Genomic DNA, 19,128 nt, shown 5'->3' on the forward strand with positions numbered 1-19,128 from the left:
GGAGCGCAAGTATGAGAGTGAGTGTGTGTGAGAGAGTGAGTGAGTGTGTGAGAGAATGAGTGAGTGTGTGAGAGTGAGTGAGTGTGTGAGAGAGGGAGTGAGTGCATGTGTCTGTAAGAGAGAAAGAGAAAGAGTGTGGGTGACTGGCAATGTCGCTCACTTTCACATTTATAGTTTATTTTATTTATTTATGTCTAGGAATTCCCAATTCCTATTGTTTTTAAATATTCTTTATTTGTCCTTCTAAATCCCTCCTCCCGCAGATGGTTATCAAGTTTATAAACTACTGCTGGAATAACAACAACCAAATTTTTTTTAAAAAGGTTAAATCCTTTCCAGTGGGTTTTCTTCCTCTTATATATTTGTCCAATAAATTAGTTTGGGAGTAAAGGTTAAAATAGAGAGAACTGGGGCAAAGGGGGAAAATAATGTAGCGGAAATCCAGTTTTTTTCGGTTCCCCTTAGATTGCTCTCTAAATGTTTCTGCTACAGAAATGCCTGTCTGTATACAAACTTTTTCTGGCCATCGGTGTGTTTTCTTTTTAAAAAAAACATTTTGATGTGTAGAAAACTTTGAGAGTCCAGAAGAGCCTGACCTTCCAGGCCTTGAATTTGCTTGAATATCAGCTACAGGGGAGGGATGATGGTGGGGCGGGGAACCAGTACAGGGGGTGGGAGGCGGTTGTGAAGGTGCATGAAGTAAAACTGCTTCATTATCATTGGATTCTTGGCCGCCTGCCTAGCAATGAGTCTCTCATTTCCTTAATATCCTTTCATGGAGGCGTGAAGCAAGTTTGCAAATTCCTGCTTCGAGGACAGTTCGGTTTCTAATTTAAATCTTTAGATCTAAAGAGCCCCTGAAAACCAAAAAGTAGCCCCCAAAAATCAAACGTAGCCACAAGAAAATCTGAGAGAGAACCTTTGAAAAGAAAAAAATATTTGGACACAAGCTGGGCTATGCACTGTCAGATCTTGCTACCAGACTATGGATGTCACCAGTAGAGTAATAGCAACAAAATCAAAATCCACTACTGCTTCTGTGAATCAATGCAAGAAAGGGCAGGGAAAGGAGTTTGAAATAAATGTTTGATGCTTTTCTGAGGAGTTCAAAATGTGGGTAACACAAGTTTTACCAATGTCTTAGGAGTGGATTTCCTGGAGTTTAGTGTGTCACTCACAGCTCGGAGAAAATGTAATCACTGGGGATGCTCTGAATAGTTTTATTGTATCACTAGACCATTAGCTAAACCCACAAAAATGTTCCTCTCTGTCTTGTATAGATTGGGATTAACTGTCATGTCAGGTGTACTGCACAAACAACCATCACTATGGAAACAATGGCAACAAACATACAGCTACAACTCCTGCTCTGTTCTCAGCAACCAGTTACATTCAACTTCCTCAAATATAACACTTGACTGGCTCTAATCCTCACTGCAGCTCTGCAATGGATCCTTTTTGATATAGTGATCATACCTCGGTGTGAGACAACAGGGAGCAGAGACAATCTAATAGCATGTGCCCTCTTCCCTACATCCCTGCTAAAGAACCCACTCCCCCCATACCCTTATATAGGATTGCATGGGATATACAACACAAAAACAGGCCATTCGGCCCAACCAGTCCATGCCGGTTCACTTGAGTCTCCTCCCATCTTTGCTCATCTAAATCTCCCATCATAAACCTCTATTTCCTTTTTCCTCTAGCCTCCCCTCAAATGTATCTATACTATTCACTTCATCCACTCTCTGTGATAGGGAGTTCCAACTTTTCACTACTCTCTGGGTAGAGGTGTTCCTCCTGAATCCCCTATTGGATTTCTTGGTGACTATCTTATATTGATAGTCTCTAGTTATGCTCTTCCCCACATGAGAAACATTCTGTCTGTATCCTCTCTATCAAAACATTTCAGGATTTTCAAAACCTCTATTTGGTCACTCTCCAGCCTTCCTTTTTCAAGGCAGAAATGGCCCAGCCTGTCAATCCTTTCCTGATATATATGTCCATGTATTTCTGTTATCCTTATAAATCTTGTCACCAATGCTTTTATATCCTTTTTATATTATGGTGACCAGAACTGCACACAGTTCTCTAAGTGTGGGTCTAATCAAGGCTTGATATAGGAGCATAACTTCCCTATTTCTTAATTCTATCCTTCTAAGAATAAAGCCTAGTGCTTGGTTTTTTGTTAATGGCCTGTGGTGCATTTTTTAATGATTTATGTATTCGCACTCTGAGATCCTTTTTTCTTTTTATTCTTTAATGGGATGTGGGCGTCATTGGCAAAGACAGCATTTATTGCACATTCCTAATTGCCCTTGAGCTGAAATGATTTGCTAGGCCATTTCAGAGAACAGGGAAGAGTCAAACATATTGCTATGGGTCTGGAGTCACATGTAGGTCAGACCAGGTAAAGGTTGCAAATTTCCTTCCCTAAAGGACATTGGGGAATCAGATGGGTTTTTATAATAATTGGTGATAGTTTTATGCTCACTATTACTGAGACTAGCTTTCAATTCCAGATTTTATTAATTTAATTCAAATTCCACCAGCTGCCCATGGTGGGATTTAAACCCATGCCCTCAGTGAATTAGCCTGGACCTCTGGGTTACTATTCCAGTGACATTACCACGACACACCGTCTCCCCTCTTTGATTCTCTGCCTCTCCAGATTTGCATCTTCCAAGTAATGAGTGACCTCCCTATTATTCCCCCAAAATGCACTACCTCACATTTACCACTGTTGAACTTCATTTACCAATTATTTGTCCATTCTGTAAGTTTATTCTGTAATTTGTTGCAGTCCTCCTCAGTATTGTCTTTCCCCCCAATTTGGTGTCATTCGCAAATTTAGAAATTGTGTTTTTGATTCCAAATTGTTAATGTAAATTGTGATCAGCGGTGGTCCCAGCACTGATCTTTGTGGAACATCACTTCTTACCTTCTGCCATTCTCTGCTTTCTGTCTTCAAGTCAGCTGGCAATCTATTCTGCCACTTGTTCCCTTACTCCACATTCTCTGACCTTATTCATTAGTCTAATATGGGGAACCTTAGCAAAGGCCGTTTGAACATCCAGATAAATTACATCTACTACATTACCATTGTCTACTCTCTCTGTTACCTCCTTCAAAATTTCATATGTTCGGTCAGATAAGATTTTTTTTCTTTCTTTTGAAATAAATGCTGACTATTCATTATTATATTTCTTATTTCTAGATGTTCTTCTATTCTCTTCTTTGTTAAGGAATTCATTATTTCCCCTACATAACCAATGTTAAACTGACCGGTCTATAATTCCCTGGACACTTTCTGTCCCCCTTCTTACATATTAGTGTTACATTAGCCAGTCCTCTGATGCTGCACCTTTTTCTAACAAATTATTCAATATGAATAATGTTGCCTCTGCTTTCTCTTCCCTAGTGGTTTTATCCTTTTTGAGTTTGTTTAGTTTATTCAATGCATCTCCTTTTTATTTTAAATGCTCTTATTTCACTCCTAATCTCATCAGTCAATGTTCTGTCTGCCTATTCTATCTCCTTGGTGAATGCTGAAGTGAAATAATTATTCAAACTTCTGCCATCTCTCAATTGTTACCTGCGGTATTATCCTGTCTATCCCTTCATGGTCCTATCCCATCACAGCCTTCCTTTTTTATTGATGTGTCTGTTGTTATGAAGCCCAAATTTATCTCATTGGAGAGTGCAGCAATCAGGAACTTCAACTCCTGACAGGCCTCAGAGCTTCTGCACATGTGCAGGCCAGAACCGACAACGACATTTTTACATTTTTTTTTAGGCCCAGTACGAATGCGTATATGGAAACGGCATGAAAACATGTGTCAGGTGACCGGGGGGTGCAGCACCATGCAAGAGAAATGTCCCAGGCAGGGAACAAGGGAGATGGGACAGGGAGAGGTACCAAAAGAAGAGTACCTGAGAGGGGACAAGGACAGTGAGAGGTCCCAGTTCAGTTAAAAAGGAGCAGGGAAACAGCCTCCAAATAGAAAAAGGGCTGTGGGGCACAGACTTTAAGGGAAGAGGGCACAAGGGAAGCCCTGGTAATTGAAGTGGGCTCAAGAGAAGTCCTGAAGATCCAAGAAGACAGCTGAAGGTCAATGACTCCATGTTGCAGGCCATTGGGGTGAAAGTAACCCTTTGGAGCAGTAGTGTTCTGGTTAGCGCAGCCAAAAAGCTGAAATTGTGCTTGTGAGTTGGTGTTCGAGTGTGTACTCAGGAATCGAGGAGAACAAAATCTTAGGAGACAAGATTGAAACCCTGCAAGGTGCGCCGTTGCTAATGCCGTCCAAGTTGGAGCAACTTTCGGAGATAATTCCCAGGTTAGATATTTGAAGATTAAGACTGGAATCCCTCGTGAGAGAGACAGAATTTCAGTGATGTTGGTTGACTCACAGTGTTACTGACGTCTGAGTGAGTTGCTGAGAAATCTATGGACTCTGGCTTGGTCGCATCTGCCATTTATTGTGTAGTGGGGTGTGTTCAACCCCAGTTAGCTTGCTAATTCAAATGTGCCTCATACTTACTCTGAATGTTAGAGTATAAGATAGATATTGTAAATTGTTTTATCTTTCTGACCTTGTATGGTAAAGTTTATTTTTGTTTGTTCAAAATCCATGGAATCTTGTGGTTTTCTTCATTAAGCAAGTGTCTTGAATCCCAAGCTTTGTCTACTTTAAACAAAACATTATTGTTCCCTAACCAGATCTCACCAACAACCTGGGGGTCTGGCCAAGGATCATAACAATGTAAAATATTTTACTATTTTATAATTTTATTTCATTGTTTCTCTTTGCCTTTTTAATTGTTTTTTTTTAACTTCTCTCCCAATCTCTTCATATTCTCTTATCCTGCTCCACTGCTGTCTGTTTACTTAATGTTTGCCTATTTCTTAACCCTCAATTGTTTCCTTGTGTCTTTATTAATCCATACAGTCTCACTAATGTTTAGTTTGTTCTTTCCTATTAGTGGAATATATTTTCCCTGCTCTCTGTTAAGCACTGTTTTAAATGTTTCCCATTATTGCTCTACATTATTTATGAATATTGTTGCTCATTTTATTTTCCCAAGTTCTAATCTCAGCCTCTCAAGATGAGCTTCTCTCCAATCAAGTAACCTATTTTTGTCATGTTTATGTACTTCTTTATCATCATGTTAAAGCATATTATATTATGGTCACTATTAGCTAGATGCTCCCCTACTTTTCCTTCTCTTATCTGCTCTGGTTCATTCCCCATTACTAGATCCAATAGTGAATCTTCCCTGTTGAGCTTTTTTTTACACATTGGGTTAGGAAGGGATAAGAAACACATTGTGGGAACTTAATTCCCTTATCCCCTTTACCTACCTCTGTACTCAATATCAGGATAGTTGAAATCCCTCATGATCATTATTCTAATATTCGCAAGTCCCTAATTTGTTTGCATATTTCTTCCTCCATCTCCCTTCCACTATGAGGTGGTCTTTAGAGGACACTAATTAGTATGTTTGATCCTTTATCACCTTTTCTCTATGGAAATGGATCCTACTTTTGTCTTGCTAAAAGTACATTCTTGTTCTCTATTGCCATAATATTATCCTGAATAAGTGCAGTCACTCCAACGCCCTGTTCTCCCTCTCTTTTCTAGATATTTTTTTTTTTTATTTGCTTGTGGGATGTGGGCATCGCCGGCTAGGCCAGCATTTATTGCTCATCCCTAATTGCCCATGTTCAGAGGGCATTTAAGAGTCAACCACATTTCTGTGGTTCTGGAGTCATATATAGGCCAGGCAAGGACAGCTTCCTTCCCTAAAGGGCATTAGTGAACCAGATGGGTTTCATGACAATCAGCAATGGTTTCATAGCCATCATCAGAATTTTATTTCCAGATTTTTATTGAATTCAAGTTTCACCATTGATTCGAACCCGGGTCCCCAGACCATTAACCTGGGTCTTTGAAACGCCAGTCCAGTGCGAATGCCACTACGCTACCGCCTCCCCATGTTTAATGTTTAATTCCCAGACCTGGATTTCCTGTAGCCATGTCTCAGTAATCCCTATTATGCCTGGTTCCTTCCAATGTATGATTGCCTCCAGCTCCCTGTTTTATTACAGACTCTGTATACATTGCTGTACAGACATTTAAACTCATTTTTAATAGTATTTCCTCTCACTTTATGTTTACCCATCTTTATAGACTCCCATTCTCCCAGACTCTACTATTCCCCTGCCATCAATGTCCTTCCTTACTTTATTCTTTTTTTAATTTCTCCTGACCTATCCTGTTTACAGTTAGGCTGTTTATGTTTCTTGTAGATCCCTCCCGACACTGCACCCCTCCCCCACCATTCCCCCACTCTTACTAGTTTAAAGCCTTTGCTACCTCCCTATTTACCCTCTCCCCTTGGACATGGGTTCAGGTGGAGCCTGTCCCATCGATACATCTCCTTCCTGTCCCAGAACTGGTTGCAGTGCCCCATGAAAAGGAATTCCTCTTTCCCATGTCAACCTTCTAGCCACATGCTTATTCTCCTTATCTCTCTGCTCCTATGCTAATTTGCATGTTGTTCAGACAATAATCCAGATTATTACCCTCAAGATCCATCTTTTGAATTTAGACTCTACTCCTGATGCTCTCTCAGCAGGACCTCCTCCCTCTTCCTACCTATGTCCTTTCTTCCAACATGGACCACAACAACTTTCAGAAGGCTTTCAACAAAGTCCCACATAAGAGATTGGCGTGTAAAATTAAAGCACATGGGATTGGGGGTAATGTATTGAGATGGATAGAAAACTGGTTGGCAGACAGGAAACAAAGTAGGAATAAATGGGTCTTTTTCCGAATGGCAGGCAGTGACTAGTGGGGTACCACAGGGATCAGTGCTGGGACCCCAGTTATTCACAATATATATTAATGATTTAGATGAGGGAATTAAATGTAATATCTCCAAATTTGCAGATGACACAAAGCTGGGTGGAAGGGTGAGCTGTGAGGAGGATGCAGAGATGCTTCAGTGTGATTTGGACAAGCTGAGTGAGTGGGTAAATGCATGGCAGATGCAGTATAATGTGGATAAATGTGAGGTTATCCACTTTTGGTAGCAAAAACAGGAAGGCAGATTATTATCTGAATGGCTATAAATTGAGAGGGGAATGTGCAATGTGACCTAGGTGTCCTTGTACACCAGTCCCTGAAGGTAAGCATGCAGGTGCAGTAGGTGGTAAAGAAGGCAAATGGTATGTTGGCCTTCATAGCCAGAGGATTCAAGTACAGGAACAGGGATGTCTTGCTGCAATTGTACAGGGCCTTGGTGAGACCACACCTGGAATATTGTGTGCAGTTTTGGTCCCCTTATCTGAGGAAGGATGTACTTGCTATAGAGGGAGTGCAGCGAAGGTTTACCCGACTGATTCCTGGGATGGCAGGGCTGACATATGAGGAAAGATTGAGTCGGTTAGGATTATATCCACTGGAGTTCAGAAGAATGAGGGGGGATCTCATAGAAACCTATAAAATTCTAACAGGACTAGACAGGGTAGATGCAGGAAGGATGTTGCCGATGGTGGGGGAGTCAAGAACCAGGGGTCACAGTCTGAGGATACGGGTAGACCATTTAGGACTGAGATGAGGAGAAATTTCTTCACCCAGAGAGTGGTGAGCATGTGGAATTTGTTACCACAGGAAGTAGTTGAGGCCAAAACATTGTATGTTTTCAAGAAGGAGTTAGATATAGCTCTTGGGGCAAAAGGAATCAAAGGGTACGGGGAGAAAGCGGGAGCAGGCTATTGAGTTGGATGATCAGCCATGATCATGATGAATAGCGGAGCAGGCTCGAAGGGCCGAATGGCCTACTCATGCTCCTAGTTTCTATGTTTCTATGTTTCTAACTGGTCCTTTTCCAAGTTCCAAGTCCTTTGCCAATTGTCATGATCTCATCTGTTGATGAATTGTCATGATCTCATGATATCTATCTGTTACCCTGGCACTAGGTAGGCAACACACCCTTCAGGATTCACATTTTTGGCTACATTTTGAAGAACCCACGGCCCCACACTCCCCGCTGGAGAACCCCCTCCCCTACACTCCCCACTGTAGAACCCCCCTTCCCCACACTCCATGCTGGAGAAACCCTCCCCCACACTCCCCACTGGAGAACCCCCTCCCCCACACATCCCACTGTAGAACCCCCTCCCCCACACTCCCAGCCAAAGAACACCCTCCCCCACACTCCCCACTGTAGAACCCCCTCCCCTACACTCCACGCCGGAGAAACCCTCCCCCACACTCCCCGCCAGAGAACCCCCTCCTCTACACTCCCTGCCGGAGAACCCCCTGCCCCGCACTCCCAACTGGACAACCCCCTCCCTCACACTCCCAGCTAGACAAACCCCTCCCTCACACTCCCAGCTGGAGATCCCCCTCCCCCACACTCCCAACCGAGAACCCCCTCCCCCACACTCCCAACCAAGAACCCCCTCCCTCACCCCCTACCCTCCCCTCCCCCCATTCACTCACCTGTCTGGTGTGGACAGATATTTCTGTTTCTGGAATTTCTTCTCCAGCCCCATGAGCTGTAGCTCAGTGAAAATGGTACGACTTCTCCGAGGCTTTTTTAGCCGAGGAATGCTCTGATCACTTTCGCACTCGCTGCTGGCAGGACTAATATTCCCAAGAGCTGCTGGATCTATCTGACCGGAGCATGGGGCAGGAGACCGAAACTGTGGAATCCTCGCAGTGAGAGTTGGAGAGAGGTGAGATACTGAAAGCAATGGGTACGAGCTCAAGGATGACCCTGTAGAAACACATGAGGATTAGCGTCAACTGCAAACAAGGCACAAAGATCATTCTGTACACAGTACTGCCAGAAAATATGCATGGGCATTGGGAGGGGACAGGATCGGCTGTGATGCCTTTCATAGTCCAATATTCCACTGAAAGTCATTGTCTCAGATTTCAGTTCTGAAGAGTCATATTCGATCTGAAACGTTAACTCTGTTTCTCTCTCCACAGATGCTGCCAGACCTGCTGAGTATTTCCAGCACTTCCTGTTTTTATTCAGGATAAGCTATGATGGCTTTCACAGTCAAATATTCCGCTGACACTCATTGTCTTGCACACGAGAAACTAGTAGAGGGTGAAGCCTGTTTCCTGTTGTGAGTCAGAAGGAGAGAAAGAAGCTAAACAACCACTTGAATTGAAATAATGTCTAACAACAATAACTATCATTTAAATAGCAGCTTTAACATAGCAAAATGTCTCAAGGTGCAGAGAGAAAATCTGAAAAGCATTAAATCACTGCACCAGAAACCTGAAGTTATGAACACTCAGGGTGAGTGGTACAGCCAGTTATGGGTGTGTGTGTGATGATGTATGGCCAGGTATGTGTGTGTGACGGTGATCATGGTGTAAGTTTTTCCAATAACACCTGCCTTCACACTCCAGATAATCGGTACTGACTCCCAACCACTGGGATAATGCATTCTGACAGTGAGAATGCTGCAGTTTTATTTAAATGCATTATATATAGAGCCATTAGGGTTATTAGCCATTTTCCTGCACCATTCAGCTCAAAATCTTTTCATAGAATCAAATGGTTTCAGCACAGAAGGAGGCCATTCAGCCCAACTTGTCCATGTTGACATGCCACAAGGAGCAACTCAGTTAGTCTCACCTGCCCTTTTTGCAGAGTAACATGCTGGAAGTGGGAGCTGATGACAGTACACCGAGGGTAATGGGGCATCTGGGGCCTCAATGAACAGCAGGACCAACAGACTATCTCCTTAACCAAGGAAGTGTAAGAAATAAACAGAGGAACAGTTGAAGTCAAACCCAGTGTGGGGGGAAGGGGGCTGGTGGTGGATGGGGGGATTGAATTAAGAAAGATAGAAAAAAGAAACAAAAAGAAAAAGTAAGAAAACATTTGAAATTTGAACTTTTGAGACTCAACAGTTTAAATTGTTCTATCCTGGGCTGGAGAGGCTGATTGACATAGCACTAACGATGGTCACATCATTAAAATTGTACTTATGTTGTTAAGTTAACTTTATGTAGCATGTTTAATGGGAAATTAAACTAAAATTCCATTTGATGCAGTGACACAGAGGACTGAATCTGCCTTGGTGGGAATGGGAGAGAAATTTGAAAATAGTGCAGCAGGTCATCTCCACAACCCTTTCCCGCCTCCAAGCGATCTTGCCTTGTCCAGGCTGAGGGGAGGCAATGCGGCAGTGGCTACCCGCCCAGAAGTAGTGAGTAGCTAATTATGCCTATTAAATGCCCAATTGGTGGAAAGTTGGTGATGGCACTGGGCTCTTCCTATCTGCAGAGGCTGAAGCCCGGACATCACGGCGGGTCCTCCTACTGGGGCCTCCTGCTTCCTTGGTATACCAGCTATCCTGAATTGGACAGGGCTCCCAGAGGCAGACCTCTTAATGGGCCATCTCTGGAAAAATCGTACGCGAGGTCTCACCGCAGCCACTTTTGGGTTCCTGACCCAGAATTGAGCAAACATGAGGATCACAACCCAGCCAGGAAAATCCAGCCCAGCGAGCGCAATTGATGAGGTGTAACAGACAGAGAGTAACAGATTCATGAAGGAGTCGGGAAACGTAAGTTGGGAAAACTCCCGACTCCACAGACCCAGCTCTATTAAAGAGACCACAGAAGCAATTAGAACATATGGGCAGGCATATGATTTCCAGGTGGCCTCATTATGAATGCTTGGCTGAGTTCAAAGAATAGCTAATATACTCAGCTCAGCGGGCAATGTTGACACAGCTTGCTGAGAAGTGAGATAAGTTTGTTTGATTGATCTTTATTATATTGTAATAAGCTGATTTTTCTTTGAGGAATTTTTTACATGTCTGTGTGTATCTTTACACAAGATTAACAGGTGTGAAGTGGATAAAAGCTTTTTATCATTGATACTGTGAATGGTGGCTGGGATTGATTGATAGCTTCATGAAAAGGTAAGAGAAGCAATGTATTTTAAAGTGAAAGCCAAATGGCTGTTTTTTTTTTAGCTCCTGACTAGGGAACAAGAGTTCCACCATGGTTCATGGCTACTCTTCATCTCTCCTCTGAGGTGCTGTGAACCATGCCAACTAACAGAATTTCCTGATTTCATCAAATTTGCAGGAGGGGAGGTTTAAACTACCCACCCCCGGCAAGGGAGGGAGTGCTGCATGCAGGCTAGCTACCCACACCCTTAATCCAAGCCGGCAGAAATTGCCGGAACTGGGAATGAGTGAGGAAATCCTGGAATCAGGTTCTTCCAACATTTTTAAAGGCTCCTGACTCAACTCGATCTGACTCCAAGTAAGTCTGGGCCATAGGGTGTAACAGAGACAGAATAGTGAATAGGCAAATGGAGATATAACAGACAGAGGGAGAGTGTAGCAGGTGAGAGTAAAAGGTAATGGGAGAACCTCAGGCATGGGAGAGGGTAATGAACAGACAACAGCATGACTGGTAGTGATAACAGATTTGGGGGGAGAGTAATAGTCAATGCGCATGCATAACAGAGAGAAGCAAAGAAAAAGAGGAAAAAACACATGTGCAGAAAGTGAAAATTACATAGGGAAAGTAACAGACATAGTTGAAGAGGAAGGAAGAGGACAGAGGCAGGAAAGAGAGGTGAAGAAAGTGGGTGGGCAGAGGTAAAAGCAGGGAAAGGAATAGAGGATAGTGAATCTATTCACTAAGCATTGAGAGATCTACTCACACAGTACTGAAATCTGCTCACTCATAACATTGGCAGGGATCTACTAACTCAGTATGAAGAGGGGATCTACCCAATCTCCACACTGGGGGGATCTGCTCACAGTGCTGAGAGGATCAACTCACTCAGTGCTGAGTGTAAGTGGACCTTGTTGAATCAAACTTATTGAGACTGGATTGGGCTTTCTATTGGGGTTCAGTAGATGATGCAGCTTTTTGAGAAACACTTGCATTTATATAGCACCTTTCATAGCCACAGGAAGTCCCAAAGCGCTTTACAGCTAATGAAATTTTGAAGTGTTGCAATATTGGAAACACAGCAGCCAACATGCACACAGCAAGATCCCACAAACAGCAATGTGATGATGACCAGATAATTTGTTTTTTTGATATAGATTGAGGGAAAACATTGGTCAGGATACCGGGAGGGAACTCCCCTGCTCTACTTCGAAATACTACCCTGGGAATTTTTAGGCCCACCTGAGAGGGCAGACAGGGCCTCAGTTTAAAGTCTCATCTGAAAAACAGCATCTCTAACAGTGCAGCACTCCCTCAGTACTGCACTGGAGTGTCAGCTTTTATTTTTGTGCTCAAGCCCTGGATTGGGACTTGAACCCACAACTTTCCTGTCTCAGAAGCAAGAGTACAACAGAGTGACCAGATGTCCGGGTTTGGCTGGGACAGTCTGGGGTTTTCCCTAAGCAGCCCAGTGTCCTGACACTTTTCTCCACATTGCTTAAATGTCTGAGTTTTCTGCTCCACTGAGTTCCTCTCCCCCTTTAACCCTCCCCTCATGTTCCATCTAGGGAATCAGCTGGGTGATGACAGGTGATTGACAGCAGTGTCCAACAATGGGAAGCAGCACTTATAAAGGTAGCACCCTTCCACCTCCATCTTTCCACTGAAGAAGCACTGACCCAACAAGGAAGCCAGTTTGGAGCAGTGAGATTCACAGGAGCCCTGGACAGAGAATCAAAATCATGGGTCAGCAGATGAGGTCAAAACAACTTTAGAGGGGAAAATTCAGTCCTTAATTGCAAATAACCCAGAAAGAACTGCAATCAAATATCTAATAGAAAAAAAGAGATAGTGTTCACAGCCCATTTCATTCTAAGTGTGGCCCTGGTCACAATATAAATTCTCATAATTATGGTCTATGATTCTAATTTGTATAAAACAATGCTACTGCCCAATACCACTTAGCATCTGAACTGCTCCTCCCCTAGACTCCTGCCATTGGCCACCCAATGTGCCAATCACTAAGGAGCCCCACCTTCCCATGGCTTTTTAAGGTGTTAACGATTTTGACTTTTGAAAACCTGGTCACCCTAGAGCCATGTTTGATTTTACATGCCAGTGATTTCAATGTCACATTAAACTGCACCTCTGTCTGTGTCTTTTTATAATCCTTCTGTCTTATTCATAATTCACAAAATCTCCCATATGCAGGTGTGATGCACTTCCCATGATATTAGATCCAGGCTATTTACAGACAATGGGAGATTTTACAAGTTTTCTGTCAGCATAGTCCTTGCCAAACTGGGACATGTATCAGATTTCAGACCCTGCACAATTTTCCATCCATTTTCCCAGCAGGAAAAGTCAGTAAAATTTGGAAATGAATGGTACTGGTCCAAACAGTCTTGGACTCCTGAAAATGGAACTCCAGTAGTACTCATTTTTGACAATTTTGAACTGGCTTTTCCTTCTGGCCATATACAAGCTTGTTAATCCAGGTTAATCTGTACCAGTGCAAATGCACTTGACCACAGCATTTGGGTATCTGCAATGGATCGTTGCACTGGATCTTTGTACTTGGATGACTGCGCTTTCTAACATTCAAGCTTCTGACTCTTCCTGCAGATTGTGTTTAGGAGTCACAGGCCTAAATCAGGTTAATCCACATTTCATCACCTTAAGAGAAAGTGAGCCTGGATGTGTTTCTCCTAAGCAACTGAACTCCCCTCTCCTCCCCACGATTCAGTCAAGATTTTCTAGGTAACAGATCTCATTAAACTTCTCAATGACATCAGGGTTCTGGTTTACTTCCAAGCTCCACATAGAATTACTGCCAATTACGCTGGGAGGAGAATTTTAGCAGCTTTCTATAGATCTGCAGCCCAAATACTGAATCCAGTGGGGATGTTGTCCCTTCAGGATAGTCTGCTCCTGATTCACTTCAGATTTATTCCTGATTTACTCCTGTGTTTATTTACCAAGCTGGTTAGAGACACCTGCTGGTACTGGATGGCACTGCCAACAACAACAGCTTGCATTTATATAGCACCTTCAGTGTAGTTTTAAAAAAGGTCCCAAGACACTTTGCAGTAAAGCCACATGAAGAAATATGAAGACAGTTGACTAAAAGCGTGGTCAAATGAGTGTCTTAAAGGAGGAATGTGAGGTAGAGAAGCAGTGAAGCTTAATGAGAAAATTCCAGAGTTTAGAGCCTTGGTGACTGAAGGCACAACACCGATGATGGAGCGATTAAAATCAGAATTGCTCAAGAGATCAGAATTGGATCCAGCTGAGCCGACATAAAGCAGCTGAATTTTAGATTTTCAACCAGTTTGATCATAATGCTACATGAAAAAAATTTATATTCAATAAATGTGGTGAGCGTGCTGGTTGATTGCCAAATATGACGAACACAAAATCCCTACACACATTGTGCAATGGGAATACTCATATATAGGATCACACATCACTCTTAATTCAGGCAGTGTCAGTGTATGATCAGGAATCTCTGACAAGATCAATTTCACTGATCACAAAGTGGGGAAAGACTTTGACTAATGTTGTACTGAGCAAACACAGATCAAAAAATCCCAGGTTCAGCTCCTTGCTGTCCTGTGTTAACTGTTCTCAGGCAAGTGGCGATTGAGGTGTTAGAACTGGCCTTAGAGTTTATGCATTAGAAATGGGAAAAATCAGTCAGGGTTCCGGTGAACATAATGTAAGGACAAGTTCAGATTTGACTGCGGGGACCCCAGTGTTAAATGGCCTATTGACAAACAGGGGCTGTTATTGTGTGGTTGTCCCTCCAAAGAAGTTACGGCTAAAGAGCATTGGAATCCTCATGGATATTCAGCAAGAATTCAGTCCAAGCCCATACACCAGGAACAGATACTGTAGTCAGTGCCATGACAATGGACCCAACACTGTGACAACCCACCCAACACCGTGAGAATGCACCTAGCAAATCTTGGGTAGATGTGAAGAATAAACCAGTGTACATTTTAGAAGAAGATTTGGATTAAGAATCAGTTAGCATTAGAAACATCTTCAAATACAACTGGCCCTGTCCTCTGCCTGCAATCTTCAGATAGTAGTGATGGGTGCCACTTTGTCTCTGTGCTTGGAGTCTATGCTGCCGGCCGGAAACCTTGTCCATTGCAGAGAATGGTGGGCAGTGCCCACCCAAATCTCCTCATTCTCTACAACCCTGCAGTGCTCCCACAGTTCTGGCCTCTTGTGCGTCCCCGATTTTAATTGCTCCACTATTAGCAGCCGTGTCTTCAGTTGCTGGGGCCCTGAGGTCTGGAATTGCCACCTTTTACTTTCATTGGCCCTGTTTTTCTCCTTTAAGACACTTAACACCAACCTCTCTCACCAAAGTCTCTAACCTAATGTCTCCTCACGTGCCTGGTGTCATACTCTCTTTCACGATGTTCCTGTGAATCATTTTGTTACATTAAAGGCTATCTCAGTACAAATTGTTGTTGTGGAACTCCTGACACACACGGCAGGTGAGGAGACTCCTCACCTGCCGTGTGGATTTAATTAACGTTAATGTGCAGCACTACCCAGTGACTGAGTGAGGAAAGAAACCATGTGTTGCTGTACTGAGCAACACAGAGCACAGGGGCCCATGGTCTCACCTCAGTCTGCACCAGGTTAGCCAGTCCCAGCTCGATGCTGAGAATACCTCAGGATGCGGAAAGGGTAAAAATGATGTTAGTCCCGATCACTCCCAGGGGCCCACTGCCCCACTGCCAGAAACTTCACATGTGGGTGTTGGGAGGATCGGGATAAGCTGTAACATAAAAGCAAAATACTGAGGATGCTGGAAATCTGAAATAAAAACAAAAACAAAAAATGCTGGAAAAGCTCAGTAAGTCTGGCAGAATCTGTGGAGAGAGAAACTGAGTCAAATATGATTCTTCTTGAGAACTGAAGTTCAGTTCTGAAGCGTTAACTCTGTTTCTCTCTCAACAGATGCTGCTGGACCTGCTGAGTGTTTCAAACACTTTCTGTTTCTATTTGGGATAAGTTGTGATGACTTTTACAGTCAAATATCCTGCTGGCACTCATTGTCTCACGCATGACAGCCAGCATGAAACCTGTTCCTACCTGTCCCACCCACCCTTAAACCAGCTTATATTTCACCTCTCTTCTATTTTTAACTTAGTTCTGTTAAAGGGTCATTCGGACTCGAAACGTTAACTGTGCTCCTATCCACAGATGCTGTCAGACCTGCTGAGTTTTTCCAGGTATTTTTGTTTTTGTTTTAGCATGAAACCTGTTCCTTGCTTAGAGGCAGTACCTTCAGGAGGGGTGGAAACAAAACAACAATGTGTATTTAAATACAACTTGTATTTAAATGGGGGAGATGGTGGCATAATGGTAATGTCACTGGACATTATGATCCTATAGAATCATGAAATCATTGAATGGTCGCAGCAGAGAAGGAGGTCATTCAACCTGTTGTGTCCATGCTGGCTCTCTGGAAGAGCAACTCAGCTAGTCCCACTCCCCAGCCGTTTCCCTGTAGTCCTGCAAATATTTCTCTTCAGATGTTTACCCAATTCCCTTTTGAAAGCCACGATTGAATCTGCATCCACTACACTCTCAGGCAGTGCTTTCCACCCGCTGAGTAAAAAAGATTTTCCTCATGTCACCGTTGGTTCATTTCGCATTCACCACAAGTCAGTAACCTCTGGTTCTCAACCCTTCCGCCAGTGGGAACAGTTTCTATCGATTTATTCTGTCCAGACCACTCATGATTTTGAACACTTCTATCAAAACTCCTCTCAGTCTTCTCTTCTCTAAGGAGAACAGTCCCAGCTTCTCCAATCTACCCACATGACTGAAGCTCCTCATCTCTGGAAATATTCTTGTAAATCTTTTTTGCACCCTATCTGAAGCCTTCACTTCCTTCCTAAAGTATGGTGCCCAGAATTGGATACAATATTCCAGCTGAGGTCAAACCAGTGTTTTATAAAGGTTCAACATAACTTCCTTGCTTCTTCCAGCTCTGAAGAAGAGTCATACGGACTCGAAATATTAACTCTGTTTTTTTTCTCCACAGATGCTGTTAGACCTGCTGAGTTTTTCCAACATGTTCCGTTTTTGTTTCAGGTTTCCAGCATCCGCAGTATTTTGCTTTTTTCCTTGCTTTTGTACTCTATTCCTCTATTTATAAAGCTCAGGGTCCTGTATACTTTATTAACCAGCCCTGCTACCTTCAATGATTTGTGCAAATGTACCACCACGTTTCTCTGCTCCTGCGCCCCCTTTAGAATTGTACTTTATATTGCCTCTCCCCATTCTTCCTGACAAAATGAATCACTTTGAATTTCTCTGCATTAAATTTTATCTGCCCTGTTTCCACGCATTCCACCAGCCAGTCTATGTTCTGTTGAAGTCTATCACTACACTCCTCACAGTTCATTATATTTCCAAGTTTTATATCATCTGCAAATTTTGAAATTGTGCCCTGCACACCCAAGTGTAGGCCATTAATATATATCAAGAAAAGCAGTGTCCTAATACTGACCCCCAGCCTGAAAAAATAACCATTCACCACGACACTGTTTCCTGTCACTCATTGAATTTCATATTCATGCTGCCACTCTCCCTTTTATTACATGGGCTTCAAATTAGGTGACAAGCCTATTTTGTAGCACTTTATAAAGCACCTTTTGGAAGTCCATGTACACCATATCAACAGCATTACCCTCAACAATGATCCTGTTACCTCATCAAAAAACTCAATCAAGTTAGCTAAACATGATTTGCCTTTAGCAAATCTTTGCTGGCTTTCCTTACTTAATTACAATTGTTCAAATAACTGTCAATATTGTTGTTTCTAAAAGCTTTTCTACCATGAGGTTAAGCTGACTGGTCTGTAGTCACTAGGTTTATCCTTACACCCTGTTTTGAAAGGGGGTGTAACATTTGCAATTCTTCAGTTCCCTGGCACCACTCCTGTATCTACAGAGCTTTGGAAGATTATGGGTCTTTGTAATTTACATTTACTTCCCTCAGTTTCCTCAAATGCATCCCATTGGGTCCTGGTGACTTGTTAACTTTAAGTACAGCCAACCTTTCCAAATCCTCTTCTTTATCAATTTTTAGCTCATCTTGTGTCTCAATTACCTCCTCTTTCACTATGACTGGGGAGTATCATCTTCTTTGGTGAAGGTATTCATTTAATGCCTCAACCATGCCCCTGCCTCCATATGTAAATTAGGTCCCTAATTTTAGGCCCCTAATTGGCCTCTCTCCTCTTACTACAACCTACCCGTCCTTTCCCCACCCTCTGTCCTCCCATTTCCTTCCCATTTTCTCCTTCCCGTTCTCTTCCCCCCCTCCCTTCCTCTTCCTCTATCCCTGCCCTCACCCCTAGTATAAGCAGGGATATGACTGGAGTTTAACGAGCAGGGAAAATCTGAGAGTGCAGCCACAGCCATGTAGCCCAGAGAAATATCGCCTGCAGGGTTTGATCTGAAGCATTATCTGGAGTTGAGAATCCCAGTGCTGGTCTAACCACACAACCAATGGGAAACTAGTCAACAATTTGGACTAGCGAAGCAACGCTAAGAATATTGTCCGGTCTCCACCACATGCACTGCAGCCTTGCACACCTCCGCTCCACATTGTCTATCTGAAGACCTGACAACTAATCAGCATGGAAGCCAAGCAAAGGCAGGATGTGCTCAACAGGAGTACAGATGGTCAGAGCAAGGAGCTGGGGAGGCTGATTGCTGAGCAATGAAACCCTGGGTTTCCAATTGTAGTACCAAAACCAATATTACCCATAGCATCGTCTCCTGCTCCTGTATAATCCACACCACAGTCTATAGTGTCTGAGAGCCATGTCTTTATAATGGATACTTGATACATGTCACCTATTCCAATAAAGGCTAAAACTGGCAATTACAACCCAAAACCAATATCTACAAATTCCCCAAACTCGGGCAGAAATTAGCACATGGATAACCAGTGGGTATAGGCATTACAGAGGCAGACCATTTGTAACTCTTGGCGGTCCTGTTATTCTATCTCCATGAGCATCTCCTGGAAACCAGAAACAATACATATCTTTTTTCGAATGAGTTTCTCTTGGAACATCAGGGTTTCAGTTGGAAAAGAGCCAGCAACGTTTTAAACAGTGACAAACAGGTCCTCA

General features: G+C 43.0%; 1 protein-coding gene across 1 annotated transcript in view; it reads right to left on the reverse strand.

Moving 5' to 3' along the window:
• The window catches only part of barx2 (BARX homeobox 2), a 42,309-nt gene that overhangs the window by 16,428 nt on the left and 6,753 nt on the right, over positions 1–19,128 (reverse strand). Inside the window, exon 2 of the mRNA XM_078530731.1 lies at positions 8,511–8,787. Within this exon, the coding sequence (XP_078386857.1) occupies positions 8,511–8,787 (277 nt within the window). The remainder of the gene's footprint in view (positions 1–8,510; positions 8,788–19,128) is intronic.

The sequence above is a fragment of the Cetorhinus maximus genome, chromosome 2 (assembly GCF_964194155.1).
Source record: "Cetorhinus maximus chromosome 2, sCetMax3.hap1.1, whole genome shotgun sequence".
Classification (NCBI taxonomy): domain Eukaryota; kingdom Metazoa; phylum Chordata; class Chondrichthyes; order Lamniformes; family Cetorhinidae; genus Cetorhinus; species Cetorhinus maximus.